We start from the raw sequence: 24,375 nt of genomic DNA on the forward strand, positions 1-24,375 counted from the left end.
GAGCGCACAAACAGGTGCACTCTGTAAGGGTGTGTGAGCATTTGTGCAAGCTGTGCAAGAAGGAGGAGCCAGATTGGAGGTTTTGACAGGACAGAGAGGAAGACACTTGGTGCTACAATAATGGTGAGTGCACGGTGGCCTGCCAGGGCCCCTCACCCGGTGGTGTTGCCTGCCCGGGGCTCCTCTGATGCCTCCACCCAGATGGAGCCCATAGTGGGGCTAGGGCCACCGTCCTCCGCTGTCTGTGGCGGATGCCTGGTCCAGCCTCTGCCGCATGATGGGCGTGGGGAGTGGGAGTTCCCTTGCCTGTCCCACTTGGATTTAGGACATCACGGAGATGATCCCGGACCTCATCTAACCCTCTGCTCAATACCCCATGGTCCTCATCCACATGGGAACGAATGGTGTGGCTAGGGGCAACCCGGACCACATCATGAGAGTCTACAAGGCTCTAGGGGCCAAGCTGAAGGAGAGGGGGGCACAGGTGGTTTCCTCCTCTATTCTTCCAGTCAGCAGACACAGACAGCACCATGAGGCATGCATAGTTGAGGTCAACTGGCAGCTTCAGAACTGGTGTTACCAGGCGAGCCTTGGATTCTTGCACCACGACCCATATTTCTGCACAGGGGACACGCTCAGGTGGGACAGGCTTCATCTCTCCCCGAAAGGTAAGTGTGTTTTTCTTCCAGGCTGACTTATCTCATATGGCGAGCTTTAAACTAGGTTCACTGGGGGACGGGGACGCAGAGGAACACAAGGACACTTTGCCATCAAGCCAGGCGATGCACACAGGTGGTACCCAGGTAAGTGACAGGGGCCAGGGCAGGCTTAAGAACAAGGGAGCGGCACATGCACCTACAAGAGGCCTCTAATGCCTCTACAGAAATGCAGGAGGGACTTGCTTTTCTGCTAGCTTGCAAAAACCCAGACCTTGTGGGGCTCATGGAAACCTGGTGGGATTCTACCCATGACTGGGCAGTGGACATCGAGGGCTACAGGCTGTGCAAGCGAGACAGAGCAGGTAAAAAAGGGGGTGGGGGGGTGGTGTAGTGCTCCACGTCAAAGACCAATACATGTCCTCAATTTTGAGGATGGGGTCAGAGGAGGGGCAAACTGAGGCACTCTGGGTAAGAATGGCAGACAGGCTGGATGAGCTGGACCGGGAATTCTCAGATCAGCTCACAGAGGCTGTAAAGACAAGGGATGTGGTTGTCGTGGGTGACCTAAAATACCCAGACATCTGCTGGGAGGAGCAGTCAGCCAGGTCTGATGACTCTCGTAGGTTCCTAGCTGGGATCCAGGACCTCCACCTAACCCAGGAGGTGCACAGTCCCACCAGGGGAAATGCCTTGCTGGATCTGGTCCTTGCCACAGGCGACGACCTGGTGAGGGGTGTGAGGGTACTCGACCACTTGGGTGACAGTGATCATCGCCTGCTGGAATTTACTATCCAGCGCAGGGTGATTACAAGCAGAAAGGCAAAAGTCCTTGACTTCAGGAGGTCCAGCTTTAATGAACTAAGAAGATTAGTAGGAGAGGCATTGGGGTCTTGGAGCCTCAATGAGATGGGAGTCCAAGACGGGTCATTGTTCCTTAAGGAGTTGATCCTCTGAGCTCAAAGGGAGTCAGTCCCAAAGCACACCAAGGCGGGAAAGAGTGCCAAAAGAACTCCATGGCTCGACAAAGGCATCCAGGGATGCCTGAGGGCAAAAAAGGAGGCGTACAAACAGTCGAAGCAAGGAGCTATCACTGAGGAGGGTTTCACCTCCATTGCTCATGACTGCAGGGAAGCTGTTAGGAAGGCCACAGGCAGAGATGGAGCTAGGACTAGCGACCAGAATTAGGGATAACAAAAGTACTTTTTTCAAATATATAGGGAGTAAGAAGAAGGCCCCGGGTAACGTGGGGCCCCTACGGGACAGACTTGGCAATCTGGTGATTGCAGCAAATGAAAAGGCTTACCTCTTTAACAAATTCTTTGCCTCCATATTCCTGGACAGGGACTGTGACATTTCCCCAACTAGGATTATGCAAGGACACAGGGGAAGCACCGCCATGCCTAGGGTCAGGGATGATCTTGTTAGGGAGCATCCCAAAGGGGCTGGACATGTTTAAATGATTAGGTCCCAATGCTCTTCACCCAAGAGTGCTGAAGGAATTGGGGGGGTCACAGCGGGGCCCCTGGCATAGCTGTATGAGCACTTGTGGGGCTCTGGCCAGGTACCAGAGGATTGGGAAAGAGCCAATGTGGTCCCCATTTACAAGAGGAGGAGAAAGGAGGAGCCCGGCATCTATGGGCCAGTGAGCCTTACCTTGGTCCTTGGGAAGACCTTGGAGAAAATCATCAAGGAGCTCATCTGCAAGGGCCCAGCAGGGGAGGTAATGCTCAGGGGCAGCCAACATGGGTTCACTGGGGGCAGGTCCTGCCTGACTAACCTGGTTTCCTTTTATGAACAGGTCACAAAGTCCCTGGACGAGGGTGTCGGGGTGGATGTCGTTTTCCTGGATTTTAAGAAACTAGAAATCTTGGTTCCAAAATGATACCTTTTATTAGACCAACTGGACAATGGCAAGAAAACTGTCCTTTTTCCAGTTGATCTAATAAAAGGTATCATTTTGGAACCAAGAGTTCTCGTTTTTTAATTATCTTTTTGTCTCAGACCAACACGGCTACCAAGTACACCCCTGGACTTTAAGAAGGCCTTTGACATGGTTTCCCACCACATTCTCTTAAAAACACTAGGTGATTGTGGCAATGATTCCTACACAGTCAGATGGGTGGCATATTGGCTAGATGGCCACACCCAGAGAGTGGTGGTGGATGTGTTGTTTTCGACTGAGAGGGATGTGGGCAGTGGAGTCCCCCAGGGCTTAGTCCTGGGACCTGTACTGTTCAACATCTTTATCAGCGATCTGGATGTGGGTGTAGAAAGCACGCTGTCCATATTCACTGATGACACCAAGATGTGGGGCAAAGTGGCACACAGCAGGGGAGGGACAGAATCCAGGTAGATCTAGACAGGTTGCAGAGGTGGGTGAATGAAAATAGGATGGAGTTCAACACAGACAAGTGCATCTAGGAGGAAGGAACCATCAACACACCTATAGGCTGGGGAACTCCCTTCTTGTCAACATGGTGGCAGAAAGGGATCTTGGAGGCATTATGGACTCCTGGATGAACATGGGCCGACAATGCAAGGAAGCAGTCAGTAAGGCTAACCGTGCATCTACAGATGCATCAAAAGCAGGTCCAGGGAGGTGATCCTTCCCCTCTATGCAGTGCTGGCCAGGCTGGAGTTGGAGTACTGCGTCCAGTTCTGGGCACCGCACTTCAAGAGGGATGTGGCTAGCATTGAGAGGGTCCAGAGGAGGCCCACTCGCAGTTAATCACCCAGGACTCTGAATAACAAGGTAACAAGTCTTAATTAGCTGCTAACAAGGAGGTGGCTCTGTGTTGCACAGTGTTGCAAGAGTAAGCAGGTGAAGGGGAACAGAACGGAGTCAATCACCATTATGTGTAAGCGAGCAGGTCACGTACACAGCTTAAGCTGTGAGGAAGTCAAAGGGCATGACCCCAAACTGCTAGGCTAAGCAGAAACTGGACCAATTCTAGTTTAGGAAAAACAGGATACTAATATACAAAATGCGTGGCTCTTAAATAGATTGATGTATCTGTTACTATGCATATGATGTCATACTTCCTATATCATACTTGCTATATAATCAAGCTGCGCGCGAAGTAGAACAACAGACAGTTATCTCTCGGGGCAGTTGTCTGTTCAGAATGCATTCTTTAATAAATCAAGTCTTTAAACTTATGTTGTTGTTCGTCTGAGCCTCCGCCTAACGAACCTGGGGACAAGTTTTCCCCAACAGTTTTCTGGTGTTAGTGGTGGGATACAGTGGAACACCAAGCAGACAACTTGAACAGTCTGGGGACACAGCTGACACCCGTGGCGCCAAACACAGAGGTAAGAGATCCTAATTGAAAAATCTCACTTAACGGGTCTCGGTGCTCCCTAGCCTGGACGAGTTACGTCTCTCGGCGGTAAGTGCTCCCTACGTTATTAATGTAGAGTTTAAGACTTGCTTTATCTGACTGACTGAAATTTATAACAGAATACTTTATCTGAAACTGAATATATGGGATCCCTGACTGGTAGACTGCTCTGACTTGGTCTGGGGACACCCGGACTCTTCTCTGCCTATCCCTTTGCCTACTGGCTTTAGCAGTCCCTGTCCTGAGGCTAAAATTTGATTTGACAAACTTGTTAACTTTCTACAAGTGTAGTGGGGAACTGGGTTTATATTAGATTACTATAGACTAAGGAATATTGAAACCTTGAAAGTACTATGAACATTATCCATACCCTCGCTGACCAAGGCTGGGACTAAAGAAAATTTTCTTGAACCCCGTGCCTCAGTGCTATCTTTTAAAATAATAATGAGCTGCTGACCAGATCTGAGACTAAGGCTGAGTCTAGCCACCCCAAGGCTGCCTGCAAAGCAGACTTGAAAGCAAGGGGGTTCAGCTCAAACCTCGTGATCCAGCGGACAGGTTCTCCTCCCTTTCCTTTCTCCTCATTCATGAACGGGCTGTCTGACTAATCAGTGGGTAAATGTAAAATGCTGCTTTGTGTACTACCCTTGGTTACAATTATTATATTTAAGTTCCCGTTCTCTTCCTTAACTGAAGACAAAAGAAATGGGTCAGGGATCCTCTTGCCTGGACCCAAAAACACCCTTCGGTTATATGTGTAAGACTTATGGAACTCAATTGGGTTCCAAGAAGCAAAAGCGCTTAGTTAAATTGGCACATGCTTGGAATGGGTATACCTATGAAAACCCCGAGTTACAGTTCCCTGATGAAGGAACCTTTGACTCTGACAAATTAAATTACCTGAGGGGATTCCTAGAAATAATATGATGTTAAAAATATCGAAAGGGGTCCAAATGGGCAGACTGTAATAACCCTATTACAGTCCAAGAGGGAGGAAGATTGATTGTAACCACTTTCGGAGACCCTCAGTATTTTAAAGCAACTGTTCTCTGTCCCCTGAGACAATATGCGCCTCAAATGCATGGTGGCCAAAGGACTATTGTTCATATTCCTTGGACTGCTAGTGACATCACCACCTTTTGCAATACCTTTCCAAAACTGAGAGAGAGTCCCTCAGACTTTAGAGAAAAGTTGTAACAAGTTTTTAATATCTATAATACCACTGTGTCAGATGTCGATTGGCTCTTAAACAGTCTTTTAAACCCAGAGCAAAAGCAACTTCTTATTGCTGAAACCCAAAACATACAGAACGGCACTCCATGGCCACAAAATGATTACAACTATAAAAACAATCAGGGATTGCAAGATTTGCAAAATGCAAGGACCACTCTGTTAAACGCCATTACCAGAGTAGCTCAGAATCATGTAGATTGGACAAAGGTAGAAAATTGCAAACAAAATCCTGACGAGCATTCAGCCGATTTTCAAAATCGACTTTGTGCAGCAGTTCAAAGACATACTGGCATTGATCCTGGTGCAGAAAATATGCAAGGGTTAATAGTTACCGCTTATGTAACGAATTTACAGCCAAAACTACAAGATAAACTACAGCAATTAGTTCTGGGCTGGAAGGGTAAAACCATGGCCGAGATTGTTCAGGCTTGTATAGATTTATGGGAACACCAGCAGGCAGAAAAGGAAAAAAGAAAAGAACTTAAAACTAGCCTTATGGCTTTACAAATCCAAGACTTAGAACAAAAACAGTGTACTGGTCCTCGCCCATACGTCCAACCTCACAAAAACTTTTATCCTGGGGCCCCAGCGTCTGATCAAAACCCTCATTCACAAGTTAACTCAAGACCAAATGTACCTCCTTTTCAGCTGCGGTTCGCGTCCTGAAGATGAAGTCTAATTACTGTAAACAAAAGGGACACTGGAAAACTAATTGCCCAAACTGGCCCCAGCAAAATGGCCCACTTGTTTCCTGTCCCTCAAGCCCTACTCAATGACGGTTTAGCACGGCCTCTGTGTCTCTGCAATGTGCTGCGCTGCATTCTCTCATCAAAACCTCTAAAGACGCCAGTGTAACTGTGACTGTTAATGACAAATCTCATAGTTTCCTTGTAGATACAAAAGCCTCTATGTCTACTATAAAATATGAAGACGCTGAAAGACTAATACCCACCAATGAGACAGTCACTGCAATTGGAGTAGGGGGACAAATCATTCTGCATAAATATGCTAGTCCAGCTACAGTCAAAATTGGGCCGTTGTCTGCTGACCATGCTTTCTTGTTAAGTCCTACTGCTCCAGTAAATCTATTAGGAAGAGATTCGTTGTGTAAATTGGGCGCCACAATCTACTGTTCCCCTGAGGGTGTGTATTTAGATCTGCCCTCTGATCAGACCCAAAATGTAATGCTCTTGTTCTCTACAGACCCTGAGAATCACCAAATGATGGTGACTCTTCCAACTCTCCATCTCTTTCGGATGTTCCAGAGTCCTTGTGGGCTTCCCACCTCAATGAAACAGGGAAACTCTTGAACATTGAGCCAGTTCAATTGACTTATAATACACACAAACCTTTTCCTGCTGTAGATCAGTATTCCCTTTCCCGAGAAGCTGAGGAAGGTATTGCCCCGGTTATAGATGTACTGTTGCAACAGGGTGATTTAATTCCAATTCGCTCTCACTGTAACACCCCTGTCCTATCTGTAAAGAAACCTGGGAAATTAGACAAGCATGGAAAACCTGTTTATCGCTTTGTACAAGATTTAAGAAAAGTTAATCAATTTGTTATTCCTTCTCATCCTGTTGTGCCAAACCCTTCTACTATCCTCAGCATGATTCCTGCCTCTGCTGCTTTCTTTTCTGTTGTTGATTTATGTTCTGCTTTTTTCTCTATCCCAGTTCACCCTAACTCCCAATTTCTGTTTGCGTTCGCTTACAAAGGCAGGCAACATACATGGACACGATTGCCTCAAGGGTTTACTGAAAGTCCTTCCATATTTTCTCAAGTGCTAAAGAAAGATTTAAATACTATCACATTACCTTGTAACTCAGTACCCATTCAGTATATTGATGATCTTATGATTGCTGCAGAAACTGAAATCGCCTGTGTTACAGATACAATCCACCTTCTAAAATGTTTAGCCCAACAAGGTCATAAAGCTTCCAAAGCTAAGTTGCAGTTTTGCCAGCCAAAAGTTATATATTTGGGGCACGAAATCTCCAAGGGGCATAGACATTTAACTACAAATTGCATTTCTGCTGTTCTTTCTCTTCCCAAACCTACTACCAAGAAACAACTCAGAGGGTTTTTAGGCTCTGCTTCATATTGTCGACAATGGATACCCAATTTTTCCTTACTGGCAAAACCCTTAAACGAGCTTACTAGAGACGATTCCGCTGATAACCCTCTCCCGTGGACCGAACACCACGAACAGGCGTTTGTTGATTTAAAAGCAGCCCTAGCCTCTGCACCAGCATTGGGATGCCCTGACTACGATAAGCCCTTTACTTTGTACTGTCATGAAAGAGAAGGTGTTGCTTTTGGAGTTCTCACTCAACCTTTTGGTTCTTTTCACAAACCAATTGCTTATTTTTCTTCCTTGCTTGATCCTGTTGCACAAGGATTTCCACCCTGCCTGCGTGCTGTAGCTGCCACTGCATTGTTTTTGGACAAGTCAGCAGCTATAGTGTTAGGATCTCCCCTTACCCTTGCTGTTCCCCATGCTGTATCTGCCTTGTTAAACCGTGGAAAAACTCAACACTTGTCCTCTCAAAAGTTATCTTCTTATGAGTGTGCTATTTTAGCTGCTGATAATGTTACTATTGTTCATTGTAATGTTTTAAATCCTGCTTCTCTTTTACCTTTACCGCACGATGGAGATACTCACTTGTTAGATCATGACTACAGTACTCAGACATATCAGGTATTTACCCCACCTCCAGATCTCACAGATACACCTCTAGTTAACCCAGATTGTATTTTTTTCGTAGATGGCTCATGCAAAAGCCATGACTGGGCAACTTTGTGCGGGATTCGCTGAATGTTCACCACATGCAGTTATTGAAGCTCACAGTCTCCCTGGTGTCCATAGTGCGCAACCTGTTGAACTAATAGCCTTAACCCGTGCTTGTATTCTAGCTAAAAATAAGTCTGCTAATATTTACACTGATTCTCACTATGCCTTTACAGTGTGCCATTCCACAGGTCAGATTTGGAAGCATCACGGATTCCTTACCTCTGCAGGGTCCTCAATTTCTCATGCTCCATTCATTAATGCCTTGTTAGATGCTATTTTACTCCCTAAACAGATTTCTGTTATACACTGCAAAGCTCATACAGGAGGCTCTGATCCGATAAGCCAAGGAAATGCTTGTGTGAATCAGCACGCGCAGCGTGCTGCCCTCGAAGGCACCCCACTTGTTACCTCCTTATGTGCACCTCTTCATCTTTCACTATTTAATATCTCTCTCCTCCAAGATGCAGCTCCAGAATCCGAAAAGCGTGCGTGGCTTGCAGCAGGCTGTACGTTACATTCTGATACCCTATGGAAGTCTCCAGATGGGCGCATTATTGCCCCAAAAACCCTTGTCCCTCAGCTTGCCCACGCATCCCATGAATTGGGACATGCGTGCAAAGGGGGGTAGCTGAGAACATTTTGAGGTACTGGTACGCACCCACCATTCATGCAGAAGCGAAAAAGGTATCGGAAACCTGTGCTATATGCCTACAACATGGAATTAGTAAGCCAACACATGTCCAGGCCAGTGCTACTCCATGGTCCTACGGACCATTTCAGAACTTGCAGATAGACTTCATTGATCTCCCACCTAGCAAAGGGTTTAAGCATGTTCTGGTTGTAATATGCCATTTCAGTGGATGGATAGAAGCCTACCCTACCAGAAGGGCAGACGCAATCTCTGTAGCAAAGAAATTAATGACTGAATTAATTCCAAGATTCGGCATACCCCTCACGGCAGACTCAGATCAAGGGCCACATTTTATCTCGCAAATTCAGAAAGTACTAAGTAAGGCATTGGGGTTTACATGGAAATTCCATGCGCCTTATCACCCAGCAAGCTCAGGAAAGGTTGAACGTCTTAACAGAGATATTAAATCCAAATTACCCAAACTTTGTAAGCAAACTGGACTTTCTTGGCCTGACATTCTTCCAATTACACTGATGCACCTCAGGAACATGCCAAATAGAAAACATGGGTTGACGCCATACGAAATTTTGTTTGGTAGACTGATGAATGTAGGCCTACACCCTATCAATGAACAAAAAGCAGCAAGCCTGTTGGAAGGCCATGAGAATGTGTTAAATTATTGCAGAGGACTCATGAAAACTGCTAAAGCTTTGTTCCCACAGGTCAGTGCAGTCTTACCCGTGCCTACTGATGTTCCTCGCCATTCTCTAAGCCCTGGAGACTGGATCCTTGTAAAAGAATTTCACCGGAAAAACTGTCTGCAGCCTAGATGGAATGGACCTTATCAAGTCTTACTAACCACCAATACGGCTGTAAAGGTTGATGAAAAGTCTGCCTGGATCCATGCATCTCATTGCAAAAGAACCTTAACACCAAAAGAAGTAGAACAAATCAACCCAGAACCAACCCAGCTGGATTTAAATCCCACTCCAACAGGAACTGGATTTGATGAGGAAGAAGGTCTCCCCGATGTAAGCGCTGAAGCAGCTCACCAGGTTGAGCCCCCTCATACCTACAACCTGCGTCCGAAGAAAAAATAAACCTAATACAACGATTTCAGTAAAAGAAATCTTCAATACGGTGAAGCAAGTGACAACGTAATCCAGAAGAATTGCCTGCAGAGGCAAGCCAAACAATACCTGCCAACAGAATTCAACGTAACGAAGCTGTTGATGTTAATGTTAGTGGTACTAGCTATGGCAAATGCAAATGTGTATTTACAGTTCCTGAAAAGGGTTGCTTTGGCCTTAAATGTTTCTGATTGTTGGGTCTGTGGACTTATCCCCAGAACTAATGACAAAGGATTTCTAATGATAATGCAACCTTTAACCCTTCTAAATTTAACTGTGCGATGGGCAGACCCAAACAATGCCACCTGGAGTGATGCCAAGTACCTTAAGGTGCCACCTCAACAGGGAGAAATGTGTTGGGTACGCAACTACTCCCAACAGCGAACTTATTCAGTGGGGCATAGTAACTGTAACCACTATGATATGGGTAATGGAGTTTGGATGAATAATCACACCAAAGACAGAACATGGTGCAAAAGTTTCAAAAGTTGGTATAACCCATATGATCAATCAACCACTGACAGCTCAATAACCTGTAAATCAATACATCTGCCAAATACTGTGTGAGATTGTTCTCTAATAGGAGGACGTTGTCATAAAACTGGCACACCCATACCAACAATAAATGTTTGGGGTAGACCTAGTCCTGTGGGGGGCTGGGGTCATCACGTCTGACTTCCTTTACAACAACCAGTATAACGAAAATAAAAAAACCTTACCCAGCTGGATGGCCTTAAAGGGAACCTATTGGGTATGTGGTACAAAAGTTTACCACCAGCTACAACCTGGCTGGTTTGGGTCTTGCTATTTAGCTTGGTTAACTCTGGCAGTAAGAATAACCAAGTCCTTACCCCAAGGTCACTTCAGAAATTGGAGGGAAAGCCCTAACTGGTCAAGTCAAGAACAAGCTGCTTGAACTACTTTAGAGACATATAAGAATCCCTTAACAGTAGGAAAGCTGATCGGATGTTCAGTAGTGGGAATAATTCCACTTATAACCGGCCCCGCCATTTCCTGTGTGGGAAGATACATCCTGCGACTACAAGCGGTGGTTGAAGTATTAGCCCTAGAAACCGAAACTGCCGTAACCAGTTTAGGAAATGCCATAAAAACTGTAGCACAAAACCAGGACAATCTACAATAGATGGTTATACAAAACGGATTGGCTATTGATTACATATTAGCGTCTGAAGGGGGTGCCTGTGCTGTAATAGGGCAGGAATGTTGTACCTATGTAAATAGTACTTTTAAGTTAGTAGAAGAGCAAGTGCCTTAGCACACGCTGCCAAGGCTGCTGAAGTAGCCTTTGTTCCTAAAGATTCTTCGGCAGATTGGTTTGCTTGGTTAGATCCTAGAGGATTGTTTAAAGGGCTGCTGGGGAAGATAATGTCTGCATTATGCATGATTTTAATTTTAGGCTTAAGTTTATATGTAATAGCACAACTAATTTTGTGCTGCGTAAAATTGTGTGTAAAGAAGGCTGAACAAACTAGCTCAACAATATCAAAAGAAACAGTAAAACAAATGATGGTAGAATTTCAGGAAAATGAGATAGAACAGGAGAAACTATGGATAGACCTGTGCCAGATAGAAATAGAGTGATCCTTCTTTTGAAGGATCAAAGGGGGGAATGAAGGGGAACAGAACGGAGTCAATCGCCATTATGTGTAAGCGAGCAGGTCACGTACACAGCTTAAGCTGTGAGGAAGTCAAAGGGCATGACCCCAAACTGCTAGGCTAAGCAGAAACTGGACCAATTCTAGTTTAGGAAAAACAGGATACTAGTATAGAAAGTGTGTGGCTATTAAATAGATTGATGAATCTGTTACTATGCATATGATGTCATACTTCCTATATCATACTTGCTATATAATCAAGCTGCGCGCGAAGTAGAACAACAGACAGTTATCTCTCGGGGCAGTTGTTTGTTCAGAATGCATTCTTTAATAAATCAAGTCTTTAAACTTATGTTGTTGTTCATCTGAGCCTCCAACTAACGACCCTAGGGACAAGTTTTCCCCAACACGGTCATTTCATTTTAAGCAGTGCTTTGGCTACAGACATTATTTCCTGTGTCAAAGATCGAAATGACTTCCCACATTGCAAAGACAATTTAAGTGATTTACAATGTTCTTACGAAAAACCAGAACTTGGTTCCAAAATGATACCTTTTATTAGACCAACTGGAAAGTGGCAGGAAAATTGTCCTTTTCTGCAAGCTTTCAGGATCAAAGACCCTTCGTCAGGCTCTGGGACAAGGGTAGATGGTACAAGATGGTAAAAAGTCCCCATAGGTAGGAAATAAACTTCCTTTTTGCACATTTTTACAATGTCCTTGGCGTTCATCTGCATAGGGTGAGGTGTGGCACAGCCTTGGAGCCCTTGCCAGAGAACATTGCAAATTGTTCTACTTCAATGTAACTCCAACCCTAGATGATTTTGCTGCACTCAAATTGTTCTCAGCTCAGTTCACACGTAACAATGAAAAACAGCAGTCGCTGCTCTTCTGAGAGTTCCCCTTTTAAAGTGGTTCCCGGCCTTCGTGTGTCCATCCTCAGAGCAGTGGACATTGCCGTATTGAAAGAGTTATGCGCAAGCAGGCACCAGCGCTACAGAGCTACCGTAGGAGTATGGAAGTTTGGCATCCCGTAGCCCACAGAAGTGTGCTGGCAAACCCCGGGGGCTGGTGCCACGGCTCCTCCCCTGTCTGGCCAGACTGTCACAGCTCTTGCTCGAGTGGGAAAACTCGAGTGGGCAGAGCGGTGCCTACAGGAGGGGCCCAGCTGCCTGATGCTGCCTTTGATAAAGCCGCAAGAGCCCCTTTGGTGCAAACAGAGCCTTAGATGTCAAAGAGGTCTGCAATGGGATGATGGTGTGATTGAAACATCCCTGCTCTGCCGTGTCTATAAAGTGCAGGGGAAAATGATCTCGAGTTGTCTATCCAGTCTCCAAAACTAGTGGTCCCCAGGGAATCCTTACCAAGGGGAGTGCATCAAGGCATGTGGCACAGAGGCCTGTCAAGGACCAGGCATGTCAAGTTATCACCAGTGACCTGAAAACAAGAAAACCACTGCTGGTTCATGTGGTGGGAGCAGGGGCTGGCAGAGTGAAGGGCAGGGCAGTCGTACAGAGACCTGCAGCATCGGCTACCCGGGGCCTGGGGAAACGACGTGTGTTTTAAGGCAAATGAATGTGAAGCGAGACATGCAGGAACAGACACTGGCCCACGACGAGAAGCGAACAAGCAGATCAGCATGAGCTCCCTTCACGGGGCTGGGCAAGGAGAGCTAGGAGGTCTGTGGGGTGTAAGCAAGGCTGCAGGGAGTCGGAGCAGGACCCTGAGCACAGCAGGAGCGAGGCTCAGACTGAACCGGCCTCTCATTTTCCTGTCCCCGGTGTAAGAATGAGGTTGACAAACTGGAGGGTGCAGGAAGAGCCAGGAAAAAATGTTTCTGGGCTGAAGAAAATACCTGAATGAAGGACTTGAGCTCAGTCTGTTTCATTTGTCTAAGTGAAGAAACTTAAGTCCCTGGTGCAGCAGATCCCAAGTGTAAGAGCAGAGAAGAGAGCAGAGGAAGGGAAAGAAGAGAAATCCCAGTCTACAGCCTGCTCCGCCCTGTGGAAAGACCTGCAACCTCTCCTGACCGGGCTGTGGCTCAAGGACTGGCCTCTTGAGTCATCTCAGGACCCAGGAATGAGCCCCGGTAGACAATGTCTTCGAACTGAGGGTCTGGCAAAGGCAACTGCCCAAGGGAGAAAATGCAAGGTGCTAAAGCCATGACCAGTGGTGAGGGCACAACCAGGCAAGGCACAAGGAATGAAGCCAGAGACAGTGGAATAGGAAATGGGGATCGTAGAGCATGAAGGAGACTCCTCAATCAAACAAGGTCCCACAGGAAGAGGTGGATTCCACACCCCTGCTGTCTTCGGGGCTGCACTGGAGGTCTTTGTCCAAGATCTGTTTTGGCCCCACATGAAGTCTTGTGCTCAGTTCAGGGCCACAGAGATGTCCATGTTTCCAAACCAGGCCAAGCTGCAATCCTTGTGGTGCCTCCTGCCAGGGGTCACTGGCACTACCCCGGGCAGCACGCTGGAGGAGGAAGACACAAGCACCATGACAAGAGCACTGGAGGTGCTGGTCTAAGAGCCAGGAGCCTGGGAAACATCTCCAGAGTGAGGCAAGGCTGCAGGGGGTAAACAATGTCCTACGATCTGTGTCCAGGACCCAGGGTGTGTCACCAAACCTGAGCAGGACAGCTCAAGTTTTGGCAATGGCCAGTTTTGGCAGGATGGGAGTGTATTGGTGCTGCTCACGGCAGTGTGGGCCCAGGTAAGGCCACAGAGGAGCGAGGCCAAAGGAAATGCAGTCCAGAGGTGTCCACTGTGCTGCCAGATGTGCTCTGTGGCTGGAGGTTTGGGCTTTGGATGAGGGAGAGAAGTTGGTGCTCGCCTGGATAGGGCACGGTGGCTGTGGGGAGGCGGGTGGCACCAGCAGAGCCCAGAGGGAAGTGGGAAATTTTAATTGGGACTGAGGGGCACCGCCATGGGCAGGAGCAGGGCACTGGTATGTCACTCAGGGCTGCCTGGTATTACAAAGCAGCGCCGGGGTGGGGGGGGCACAACTGGACCCACATGCTGTTGAGCAAAATAAGCAGGGGAACTCTGATTTATTGGTAAAAAGTAAAAACTATAGGTATTTAGAATCTATATTATTTCAATGATTGAGGCACTTGTAGGCTTCTAAATTGCTTTAAAATTATAAATAAATCAATAAAACATGGTTAAATTGAGAACTGTATATGTATCGCTATATATCTATATAGATACAAACTTATATTATATATATCTATTATATTTATCTATATAGCCATTCCGATTTAAAAATACAGGTCCAATTTGCAACAATATAATACCCCTATGTTCATGGCTACCTGATGAGCAATTGCCAATTGCTGAGAAAGATGCAGTCTACAATGAAGTATGTATGGGCATTCTACAGAAGGGACACAAGGGAGGACCGACAGCATGTAAAAAATGTGCATTTTAAATTTCTTTACATTTATTTTTATTTCTCAATAAATTTCTGATGCAATAACACTTGTTATTTCCTGTCATGGGTGACTAATGCCTCCTGAGTTGGTGGGAGGGGGCACCAGATTGCCAGCGGGGCAGAGGGTCCCCCAATTGCCAAGCCCAGAACCACCAGCGCCAAAACCAGAAGTGCGCTTCCTACGGCACTTCTGGTTTCAGAGCTGGTGCTTCCAGGGGGTGCACAACCACCTCAGAGGGTGCACGCAGGTCTTCCTAGACCTTCAATGCTGGAGGCTGCAAGTGGGAGAGGAACAGGGGAAAACCCGTGGTGATACCTCATTCCCGCTGCCTTTCAGCATCCACCCCCAGCTGCCATGTGAAACGGGCCTTTTGATATGCTGTTGGGATGGGGGGGCAAAGCTCACCAAGTAGAGCTATAAGCCCCCATTGGTGGTGGGGACCACTAAAGGCATGGCACTGACTGCCTGGGACAAATGAAAACATAATTGGGACAGGAGTGAGGGCCACAGGTTCATAACGAGTGCACCGATGGGGGACACTGAGCAGAGAGCACTGGGCAGTGTTCCCAGGCCCTCGAACAAGCCCAAGGAGCCAGTGGCCATTGCCCAGTGAAACTCTGCCCAGAGATGTGAAGGGACAAGGGACAGGAAAGGGACCAGGGCTAGGAGGGTGTTGACCAGGAGGTCCTGGGACATGCTGGGGCTCTGGATGGGGAGTGCATAAATGAAAAGGTGAGGGGAGCAGTGCAGCCACAGCCTCAGCAGGACGTCCTGGAGGTGGTGAGGCATTGCAGCCTGGTGCCCTCCAGGTAGGCATGTGCCAGGGTCTCCCCCTGCTCACCAAAAGGGTAAGTGTTGGGGGTATCTGCAGACTGCTCCAAATACACACCCATAGCAATGGCTCCATGGAGGAGCCACCAGCTGAGGTCCCCAGTGGCATCAAGGTGGAATATATATTGGTCTTTGGTGAGCATGTGCACCACTGGTTCCCTCCCACCGCCAACCAATCTGCACAGCCCAAATGGCTGTGTCAGTAGCCCATTGGCTGGCATCTTCCACAACTGGGGATGGAGCCCTGCAGCAGGCAGCTGGATAGGCTGGGGCCAGTGAGGTGGTCGGCGCAAACACTTTAAGCCAGTGCCCTGTGGGAGGGCAAGATATCCTGGGCCAGGAGCATCGCTGCATCTACTGTCCGGGTGTCCACTGGCACAGGGGCCCGAGGCCATGGAGCACATACTGGATTGGCTGAGCTGCCCGGCAGAGCTGTGCAGCCAGTTGCGATTCCGGATGAGAGGCTTGTGTGTGGGGCTACCACGGCCAGGCCCAGTGAGTGGAATGGGGTAGGATGGGGTGGAGTGGGATGGGGGGATGCAGAGCACGGGAAGTGAAATGGGGGTGTCAAGCTGGTGCTGGTGTGTGTTGTTGTCATCCTGGTGGTGGTGGTGGTGGTGGTTTAGGGAGTAGGGGGGTTATGGCTGGTGCTCATGGAGGGGATGAAGTGGAGGGATGTGGCTTCTAGGCTCTTTCTGCACGGGGGCAGCAGGTGCGATTCCCTGCTGGGGACTCAATCTGTTGCCCTGCAGCTTCTGCCTCTGCCTCCATGCTTCAGGGTTTCCCCTTCAGGGCTGCAGACAGGGGTAGACAGGAAGGATGAGAGCAAGGCAGCAGAGCCCCATGCAGGGACAACCTTTGAAGGGCACCGTGCACTGTTAACACTGTGCAGAGTGCAAGCACTTGCTTGGGGCTCGCAGGAGAAACCTGGGAGCTCAGAGAGGAGCCTGGAGGGCCAGGGACGCTCTGCCCTGCTGCAGCCACTCTGGGACTCGGCCAGAGCAGGATCAGTCCAGCGCTGCCCCCGAGACACCCAAGACTGACCAGAGCGAGCAGGCGGCAGCGCAGGTGGGGGCATGGAGTTAGACACAGCCGAGACCCTGCAGTAGATGCTGTGGCTCATGGGCGCTGATCCCCTCAGTCCTGTTCAGGACTCCTCAGAAGCAGCGGGAACAGCCCGTCCCTGCAGCGCCTTGCAGAAGTGCTCTGGGAAGGACCTGGAGGTCACTCACCTGTCTCCTTGTTTGTGCCAGGGAACTTCTTGCTGAACTGTCCTGGCCAAATGTTTGTCTAACCAGCACTTTAAAGCCTCCAAACCTTCGAGGCAACACTGTGGTCTGGTGTGTGTGTTCAGTGATCATTGTAGAGAAAGACGATCTGTTCCCACATGACAGCTTTGTGACAGCTTTTCTCTCCTGGGGCCATGTGCAGGAGGATGTTGTTGCCTGGCCCCTAAATTTCCAGTTACTGCACTGAAGTGTTTGCTCTGGATAAAAATATATGAGATGAAATAAGGCCTTTCCCCATGAGTCTAGGGTCTGGGTCCTGGTGGCTGCTGCATGCATGAAGTGATGGCTTGGGCAGGAGCCTGTCCTGAGAGCTGATCCCAGCCGGTGGGAGTGGTCTGGGCCAAGCACTCAGGACCCCTGATTCAAGTGAGCCCACAGGCAGACCGATGAGCTGGAAGAAAGGAGCCCTTGCATATTCTTGCTCTGGAAGCGTGTGAGGTCAGGCCTGAATGGCAGGGTATGAAGTGCCAGCCTTGATAAAACAGCTGCCTTGCTTTTATAGCACTTCTTCTGGGATTTGAGGATGAGGCCAGTCATTCCCCTTGGTGGTGCAGGAGTGGAAACATCTTTACAGTGTTTTCTACCCTGTCTAAATCACAGTCTGCTATAGCTGCATTGGACGGGGTGAGATAGGGAACGGGCTATTTCACAAAACAAATCAGTGCGAGGACATAAAGATGAGACCCATCAGCCCTGGATTAAATCAGTGTTTAGACACATCTGTAGGGACCCAGGGATGCCCGGGGATTGACAGAGAGGAAGCATGTTGTTCGGGGATCCTTACCCCTCCTCTAATTCTCTGCCCACACCTCCATGACAGGTGGGTTCAGGGTGTCCCCTTCAGGTAGCCACAGGGTGTCCTGTGATGGGCACAAGAGGCTAAAGGTGCCTGCAGCTATAACCAGCCACTTTCCCTGGAACAAAGCCTGGGATCCTGCAGGCAGACACACCTGTCATCTCCTGACAGTGCTGTGAAGCAATGGGACAGCCCTCTGTCCCAGGACAATCACGGCTAATCCAAATTAATTGCCATTGATGCTGTGAGTCAGTGCAGCCTTATCACAAGCTCCCGCAGGGCAGGGGGAGTTCCAGCCACCCTGGGCCATAAAGAGTTAACTGGCTAGGGAAGGTCCCAATTGCTCTGGGCCAATGGGTAAATGTGGTGAGGGAGAGGAGAGAAGGGAGGGCAGGATGCAATGGGGCTCTGCAGCTTGTCTTGGCTGCACAGGGTTAATTGGCCCAGGTGGAGAGCCCCATCACTCTGGGCCACTGGGGTTAGCAGGGCAAGGGTGACTGCTGTCCTGCAGCGCAGCCCTCAGCGCCTGCTCAGCCTCACTCCGCTGCCAGCAGCCACCTCTGCTCTGCCCACAGGACAAGATCAGAGACAGCCTCCGCACCTGCTACCAGCACCTGGAGAAGACGGGCCGGAGTTTTGCCACTGTCACCCAGGGGCTGGAGGGCGAGCTGCGGTGAGTAACGCCTGGGCCAGGCACTGGGGAGGAGGGGTGCCAGCTTAAAAAATAGAAATCGGGATACCTTGAAATGTGCCGGTTGGAGCTGTTGCCTCGTGATCCCATTGCTGCTGCTTTTCCCTCTGGTTCTCACTTGACTGTCCACACCCACCTGCTGCACCTCATCCTGTGCACATTGCAGGCTGTTTAGGTCACTGTGTGCATGTGTTTGGTGCTCAGCACAGCTGGACCTTTTCCTCTGGACTTCTGACCATCAATGTAACAAATCCCTTGAGAAGGTGTCTGTGTAGGGGATAGGTGCATGGCATGGATTTGCTTTTCCTACCAGGGAATGTAGCCAGCAAGCAGAGCAGGTCCCATGGCATAGAAGCACCAGGTCACAGCTCAGGGTGGAAAGGAGGAGCACCTTCTCCTGGGACGTGCAGAGAAGTAGGACTGCCTGGTACTCAGGATCCTGATAGGGAGGACCTGGGAAGCAGAGGTGCCTTTGTTGGCTACAAATGTCCAACTCGGGATCCTTAAAATTCTAGTTTATTAGGTGGATTGAAACACTGTAATGAGTTAAATCATAAACCTTGGGGCTGGTCCCCACACACACACACACATGCACACACATACACACACACACAGTAGCAAACTGCAGAGTCAGGTATACCTATGCTACAAGCGCTGGAGTCTGTCATCAATGGCCAGTCAAGGCTTCTTTCAGCGTTGTGTTATCCTTCAGAAGGAGGTCGCCAGCTGGTCCTTCTGGCTGGACAGGTCTGGTCGAGTTGGAGATCAAGAAGGCGCCACTGAGGGTCACTTTTCACTGCCTTTTATCAGTCTTTGGCAGACTTTGGTGACTCCCCAGTTTTCAGGTTTGCCCAATCCAGGGGTCATTGACCCTCGTGGGACTTCCCCCTTCTCGGTGGCTACTGGATGGCATCTGTCAGCCCCAGGGGTCGTCCGCATGTATGTGCAGGTTTGGGAGTCCATTGATGAATTTAGAATAGGACTCTGGGAGTGGTCGATCTAGAGATATTCAGCCCAAAATTTGGTCCCTGGCGTTGATTTACTCAGGCCAGGGCTTCAAACCCTTGATCAGTGACGTTTAGAGATTTCCTGGTTGTTACATTGTCTTCTATTGAGTTCTTCCCTTGGTTGATCTTCAGTTTCCAGGTGATAATTGCTGTCTGCTACTATGTTACACATTCAATCACGTTATACATTCAATCACTGATTCACTCACTCTTTCAGGGGCCAGCCTGATACAGGGAAGGGCAGTTTGATTCCTGTCCTTGTTAACATTGTTACAATGTATAATTTACTTATGAAACTAAACACATTCAGTTGAAAGTTGAAAGGTGAGGAGTATAAAATATAAGCTACCAATGCCATGGCACACAAATAGATAAAAATACCAAAATACAAGGGAAGATACAAAATGCACACATGCAGATTTTAAAACACAATTCCTCATCTTAAAGTGAAAGAGAGAGGAAGGAAGAAAAGGTAGAAAAAGAGAAAAATATCCAAAGAGGGGAGAGCAAATGCAGGCAAGAGGAAAAGGGGGCTTTCTGCTACACCTTAAGGGTGTGATAGCTCCTGAGCAGCCCTGTTTCAAGGCATGCAATTAATAAATAACAAAGAATTCAGAATGGAGGATTTGCACAAGTGGCATTGCTGCTGCCTCCCCCAACTCCCCCCATCACCCCCTGGTGTTTGGTTTTTTCTTTCTGTTTTGATCAGGAGTTGAGGGAGAGCATTTGGGGGGTTCAACACACACCTGAAAGTGTGAGTGTTAAGGGCAGAGCTCCAGCATTCCTTGTCCTGGCTCTGGCCCCTCAGTCCTGGTCTTGTCTTGGTCTCTCTTGGTGCTTCCAGAGTGGCAGGAGCTGCTGCAGAGTCCAGCAGAGGAAGGCATCACAGCTTTCCCTTCCCTCCTTCCAGGCGGGTGTTTTCTCCTGGGGAAGTCCTTGCAGAAGTGAACTGGGGTGTGAAAGCACAGGACCCCCTTGGAGATGCTCTTAATCCTTGCTAAATGCCTCTTTTGTAGTTCTATATTTAGCGTCCCTTGCAGATGACCTGCAAGGCGGTGTCAGAGGGGACTTGGAGGGGTTTCCACTAGGGCTGAGTGAAATGTCACCGTTCCCTTTCAACGTTTTGATGGAACAGTGTTTCATTTCAAGTTTGGTTTAGTTTTGCAACCGCTGTTCCGTTTTGTTTCATCAAGGCAGTTTTGCTGTTTCGACGTTTTGCCCATAAGCTATAATGGGGAAGCACAAAACCGCTTATAACTTTGTCATTTCGTGCCTGATTTGAGTGGAATTTGCAAGGATGGTATCCCCTTCTGAGGCCATGAAGCCTACCACGTTTCAGGGAGATAGATGCAAGGGTTTCTAGGAAACAGCACCAGAAGCTGCTGACAAGCAAAACTTGTGACATGGGTGTCATTTTGTGTGTGTTAAGGCACAGCAGGGTGAAAACTGCAGGCGTGCTAGCCCCTGCTCTGGCCTGAAGCCTACTAGTTTTCAAGGAGAAAGGTGGAGAGGGTTCTGGGAAACTGCACCTCAGGCTGCTGACAAGCAAAACTCGTAACATGGGTGACGGTGTGTGCGTTAAGGTGCACCCTCACTTGCTCTGGGGCATCTACACGACACGGTAATGTGCCCCAGTGTGGCCTCTTCCTCCCCTACAGCCTCATCCCGGTCCACCACTTCGCATGACAGCCAATATAAAATAACTTTGTGAGCAGCAGCACGGTAGCAAGAGCAGCACCTCAGGCAGCCAAACTGGCACAGAGCCTTTCTTCTTATAAAAGAATTGAATGGAAGAACTAGAGATGTTGTTTTGGATATATAAATGATGTGTTACTTGTGGTGTGTCATGGGTTATGTTGTGCTTTTAAGTTGTGCAGGGGGAGGGGGATGTAACAGCACAGGTAAAAGTGCAGAGGTATCTGGGGAGTCTGGTGTCCGGCAGGTTGTAGTGTGTCAGAATTGCTCTGTCTATATTGTGTCCATGAGTTTCTGTACCTAGGAGGCTGATGAAGTGAAATTCATAGGCCTGGCTCTGAAAAGTGGTTTGTAAATTTAATTCAAACAAGCACCGATCCTTGCTAGCCTAACCTCATCACCAGAAGCCAACTTCCTACAGCTCAAACTCAAACCTGCCAACAATCCTGAGAGGGAATTTAGAAACCACTTTTTACAGCTGGGCCTATGAACTTCACTTCTTCAGCCTCCTAGATTTATAGATGTTAGGGATTCATAGATTCATAGATGTTAGGGTCGGAAGGGACCTCAATAGATCATCGAGTACGACCCCCTGGGGAGATTCTTGTTGGGTGTGGGTGCATGTGTGGATGATGCTGCACTTTCTCCCTCCTCAGCAGGCAGAGGCACAGCAACAGAACATCTGCTGGGAGTCACAGACAGCAAAGTCCCACCGCTCACGCAGGTTTCTAACCTGTGTACAGGACCTCCACCTGACACAGGAGGTGCATGGTCCCACTAGGGGGAATGCCATACTGGATCTGGTATTGGCAACGGGGGATGACATGATAGGGGACCTCCAGATCGGTAGCCATTTGGGGGACAGTGATCACCTAATAATAGAATTCAACATAAGACGTCGAGTGGGTAAGGTAACTAGTAGGGTGAAAGTGCTAGACTTTAGGAAAGCTGATCTCAATGAACTCAGGCGATTAGTCAAGGACGCACTGCAGAGTAGGAGATTTGAAGAAATGGAAGCCCAAGAAGGGTGGCTGTGCCTTAAGGAAACGATCCTTCGGGCACAAAGCAAGATGATCCCCGAGCGAGGCAAAAGAGGGAAAGGGGCCAGGAGTCTTCCATGGCTGACCAGAGAAATCCAGGGCAGCCTAAGGGCCAAAAGGGGAGCACATAAAAAGTGGAAACAGGGAGAGATCACCAAAGATGAATATACCTCCCCTGCTCGTGCTTGTAGGGAGGCAGCTAGACGGGCCAAAGCTACCGTGGAGCTGAGGATGGCAACCCAAGTAAAAGACAACAAGAAATTGTTTTTTAGATATATAGGGAGTAAAAGGAAGGCCCAGGGAGGAATAGCACCCCTGCTAAATGGGCAGAAACAATTGGTGACAGACAGGGGGGACAAGGCTGAACTCTTCAACGAGTTCTTTGCCTCAGTGTTCCTAAGTGAGGGACACGACAAGTCTCTCACTGGGGTTGTAGAGAGGCAGCAGCAAGGCGCCAGACTTCCATACGTAGACCCTGAGATGGTGCAGAGTCACTTGGAAGAACTGGATGCCTTTAAGTCGGCAGGCCCGGATGAGCTCCATCCGAGGGTGCTGAAGGCACTGGCCGACATCTTTGCAGAGCCACTGGTGGGAATATTCGAACGCTCGTGGCGCACGGGCCAAGTCCCGGAGGACTGGAAAAGGGCTAACGTGGTCCCCATTTTCAAAAAGGGGAGGAAGGAGGACCCGGGCAACTATGGGCCAGTCAGTCTCACCTCCATCCTTGGTAAAGTCTTTGAAAAAATTATCAAGGCTCACATTTGTGAGAGCCCGGCAGGAGAAATTATGCTGAGGGGAAACCAGCAAGGGTTTGTGGCGGGCAGATCGTGCCTGACCAATCTAGTCTCTTTCTATGACCAGGTTACGAAACGCCTGGACACAGGAGGAGAGGTGGATGTTGTATACTTACACTTCAGGAAGGCCTTCGATACGGTATCCCACCCCATACTGGTGAACAAGTTAAGAGGCTGTGACGTGGATGACTACACAGTCCGGTGGGTGGCAAATTGGCTACAGGGTCGCACCCAGAGAGTCATGGTGGATGGGTCGGTCTCGACATGGAAGGGTGTGGGCAGTGGGGTCCCGCAGGGCTCGGTCCTTGGACCGATACTCTTTAATGTCTTCATCAGTGACTTGGACGAGGGAGTGAAATGTACTCTGTCCAAGTTTGCAGATGACACAAAGCTATGGGGAGAAGTGGACATGCCGGAGGGCAGGGAACAGCTGCAGGCAGACCTGGACAGGTTGGACAAGTGGGCAGAAAACAACAGAATGCAGTTCAACAAGGAGAAATGCAAAGTGCTGCACCTAGGGAGGAAAAATGTCCAGCACACCTACAGCCTAGGGAATGACCTGCTGGGTGGCACAGAGGTGGAAAGGGATCTTGGAGTCCTAGTGGACTCCAAGATGAACATGAGTCAGCAGTGTGATGAAGCCATCAGAAAAGCCAATGGCACTTTATCGTGCATCAGCAGATGCATGACGAACAGGTCCAGGGAGGTGATACTTCCCCTCTATCGGGCGCTGGTCAGACCGCAGTTGGAGTACTGCGTGCAATTCTGGACGCCACACTTCAAGAAGGATGCGGATAACCTGGAGAGGGTCCAGAGAAGGGCCACTCGTATGGTCAAGGGCCTGCAGACCAAGCCCTATGAGGAGAGACTAGAGAAACTGGACTTTTTCAGCCTCCGCAAGAGAAGGTTGAGAGGCGACCTTGTGTCTGCCTATAAGTTCATCACGGGGGCATAGAAGGGAATTGGTGAGTATTTATTCACCAAGGCGCCCCCGGGGGTTACAAGAAACAATGGCCACAAGCTAGCAGAGAGCAGATTTAGATTGGACATTCGGAAGAACTTCTTCCCAGTTCGAGTGGCCAAGGTCTGGAACGGGCTCCCAAGGGAGGTGGTGCTCTCCCCTACCCTGGGGGTCTTCAAGAGGAGGTTAGATAACCATCTAGCTGGGGTCATCTAGACCCAGCACTCTTTCCTGCTTATGCAGGGGGTCGGACTCGATAATCTATTGAGGTCCCTTCCGACCCTAACATCTATGAATCTATGAATCTAAGAAGGAGCGGACTCAGATGAGCCGCTTGCCTCCACCTCTATGTCAACCTCCTCCAAAGTGCCTTCTGGGGAAGGAGACCTGGCTCTAGGGGAAACTTGAGGGGTGTGGAGCACAAACTCAGAT

General features: G+C 48.8%; 1 protein-coding gene across 1 annotated transcript in view; it reads left to right on the forward strand.

The window, feature by feature from the left end:
* Window positions 1–704: 704 nt before the first annotated feature.
* The window catches only part of LOC102562543 (squalene synthase), a 41,902-nt gene continuing 18,231 nt past the window's right edge, over window positions 705–24,375 (forward strand). Inside the window, exons 1-2 of the mRNA XM_059727215.1 lie at window positions 705–803; window positions 18,331–18,428. Of these exons, the coding sequence (XP_059583198.1) occupies window positions 705–803; window positions 18,331–18,428 (197 nt within the window). The remainder of the gene's footprint in view (window positions 804–18,330; window positions 18,429–24,375) is intronic.

The sequence above is a fragment of the Alligator mississippiensis genome, chromosome 1 (assembly GCF_030867095.1).
Source record: "Alligator mississippiensis isolate rAllMis1 chromosome 1, rAllMis1, whole genome shotgun sequence".
Taxonomy (NCBI): domain Eukaryota; kingdom Metazoa; phylum Chordata; order Crocodylia; family Alligatoridae; genus Alligator; species Alligator mississippiensis.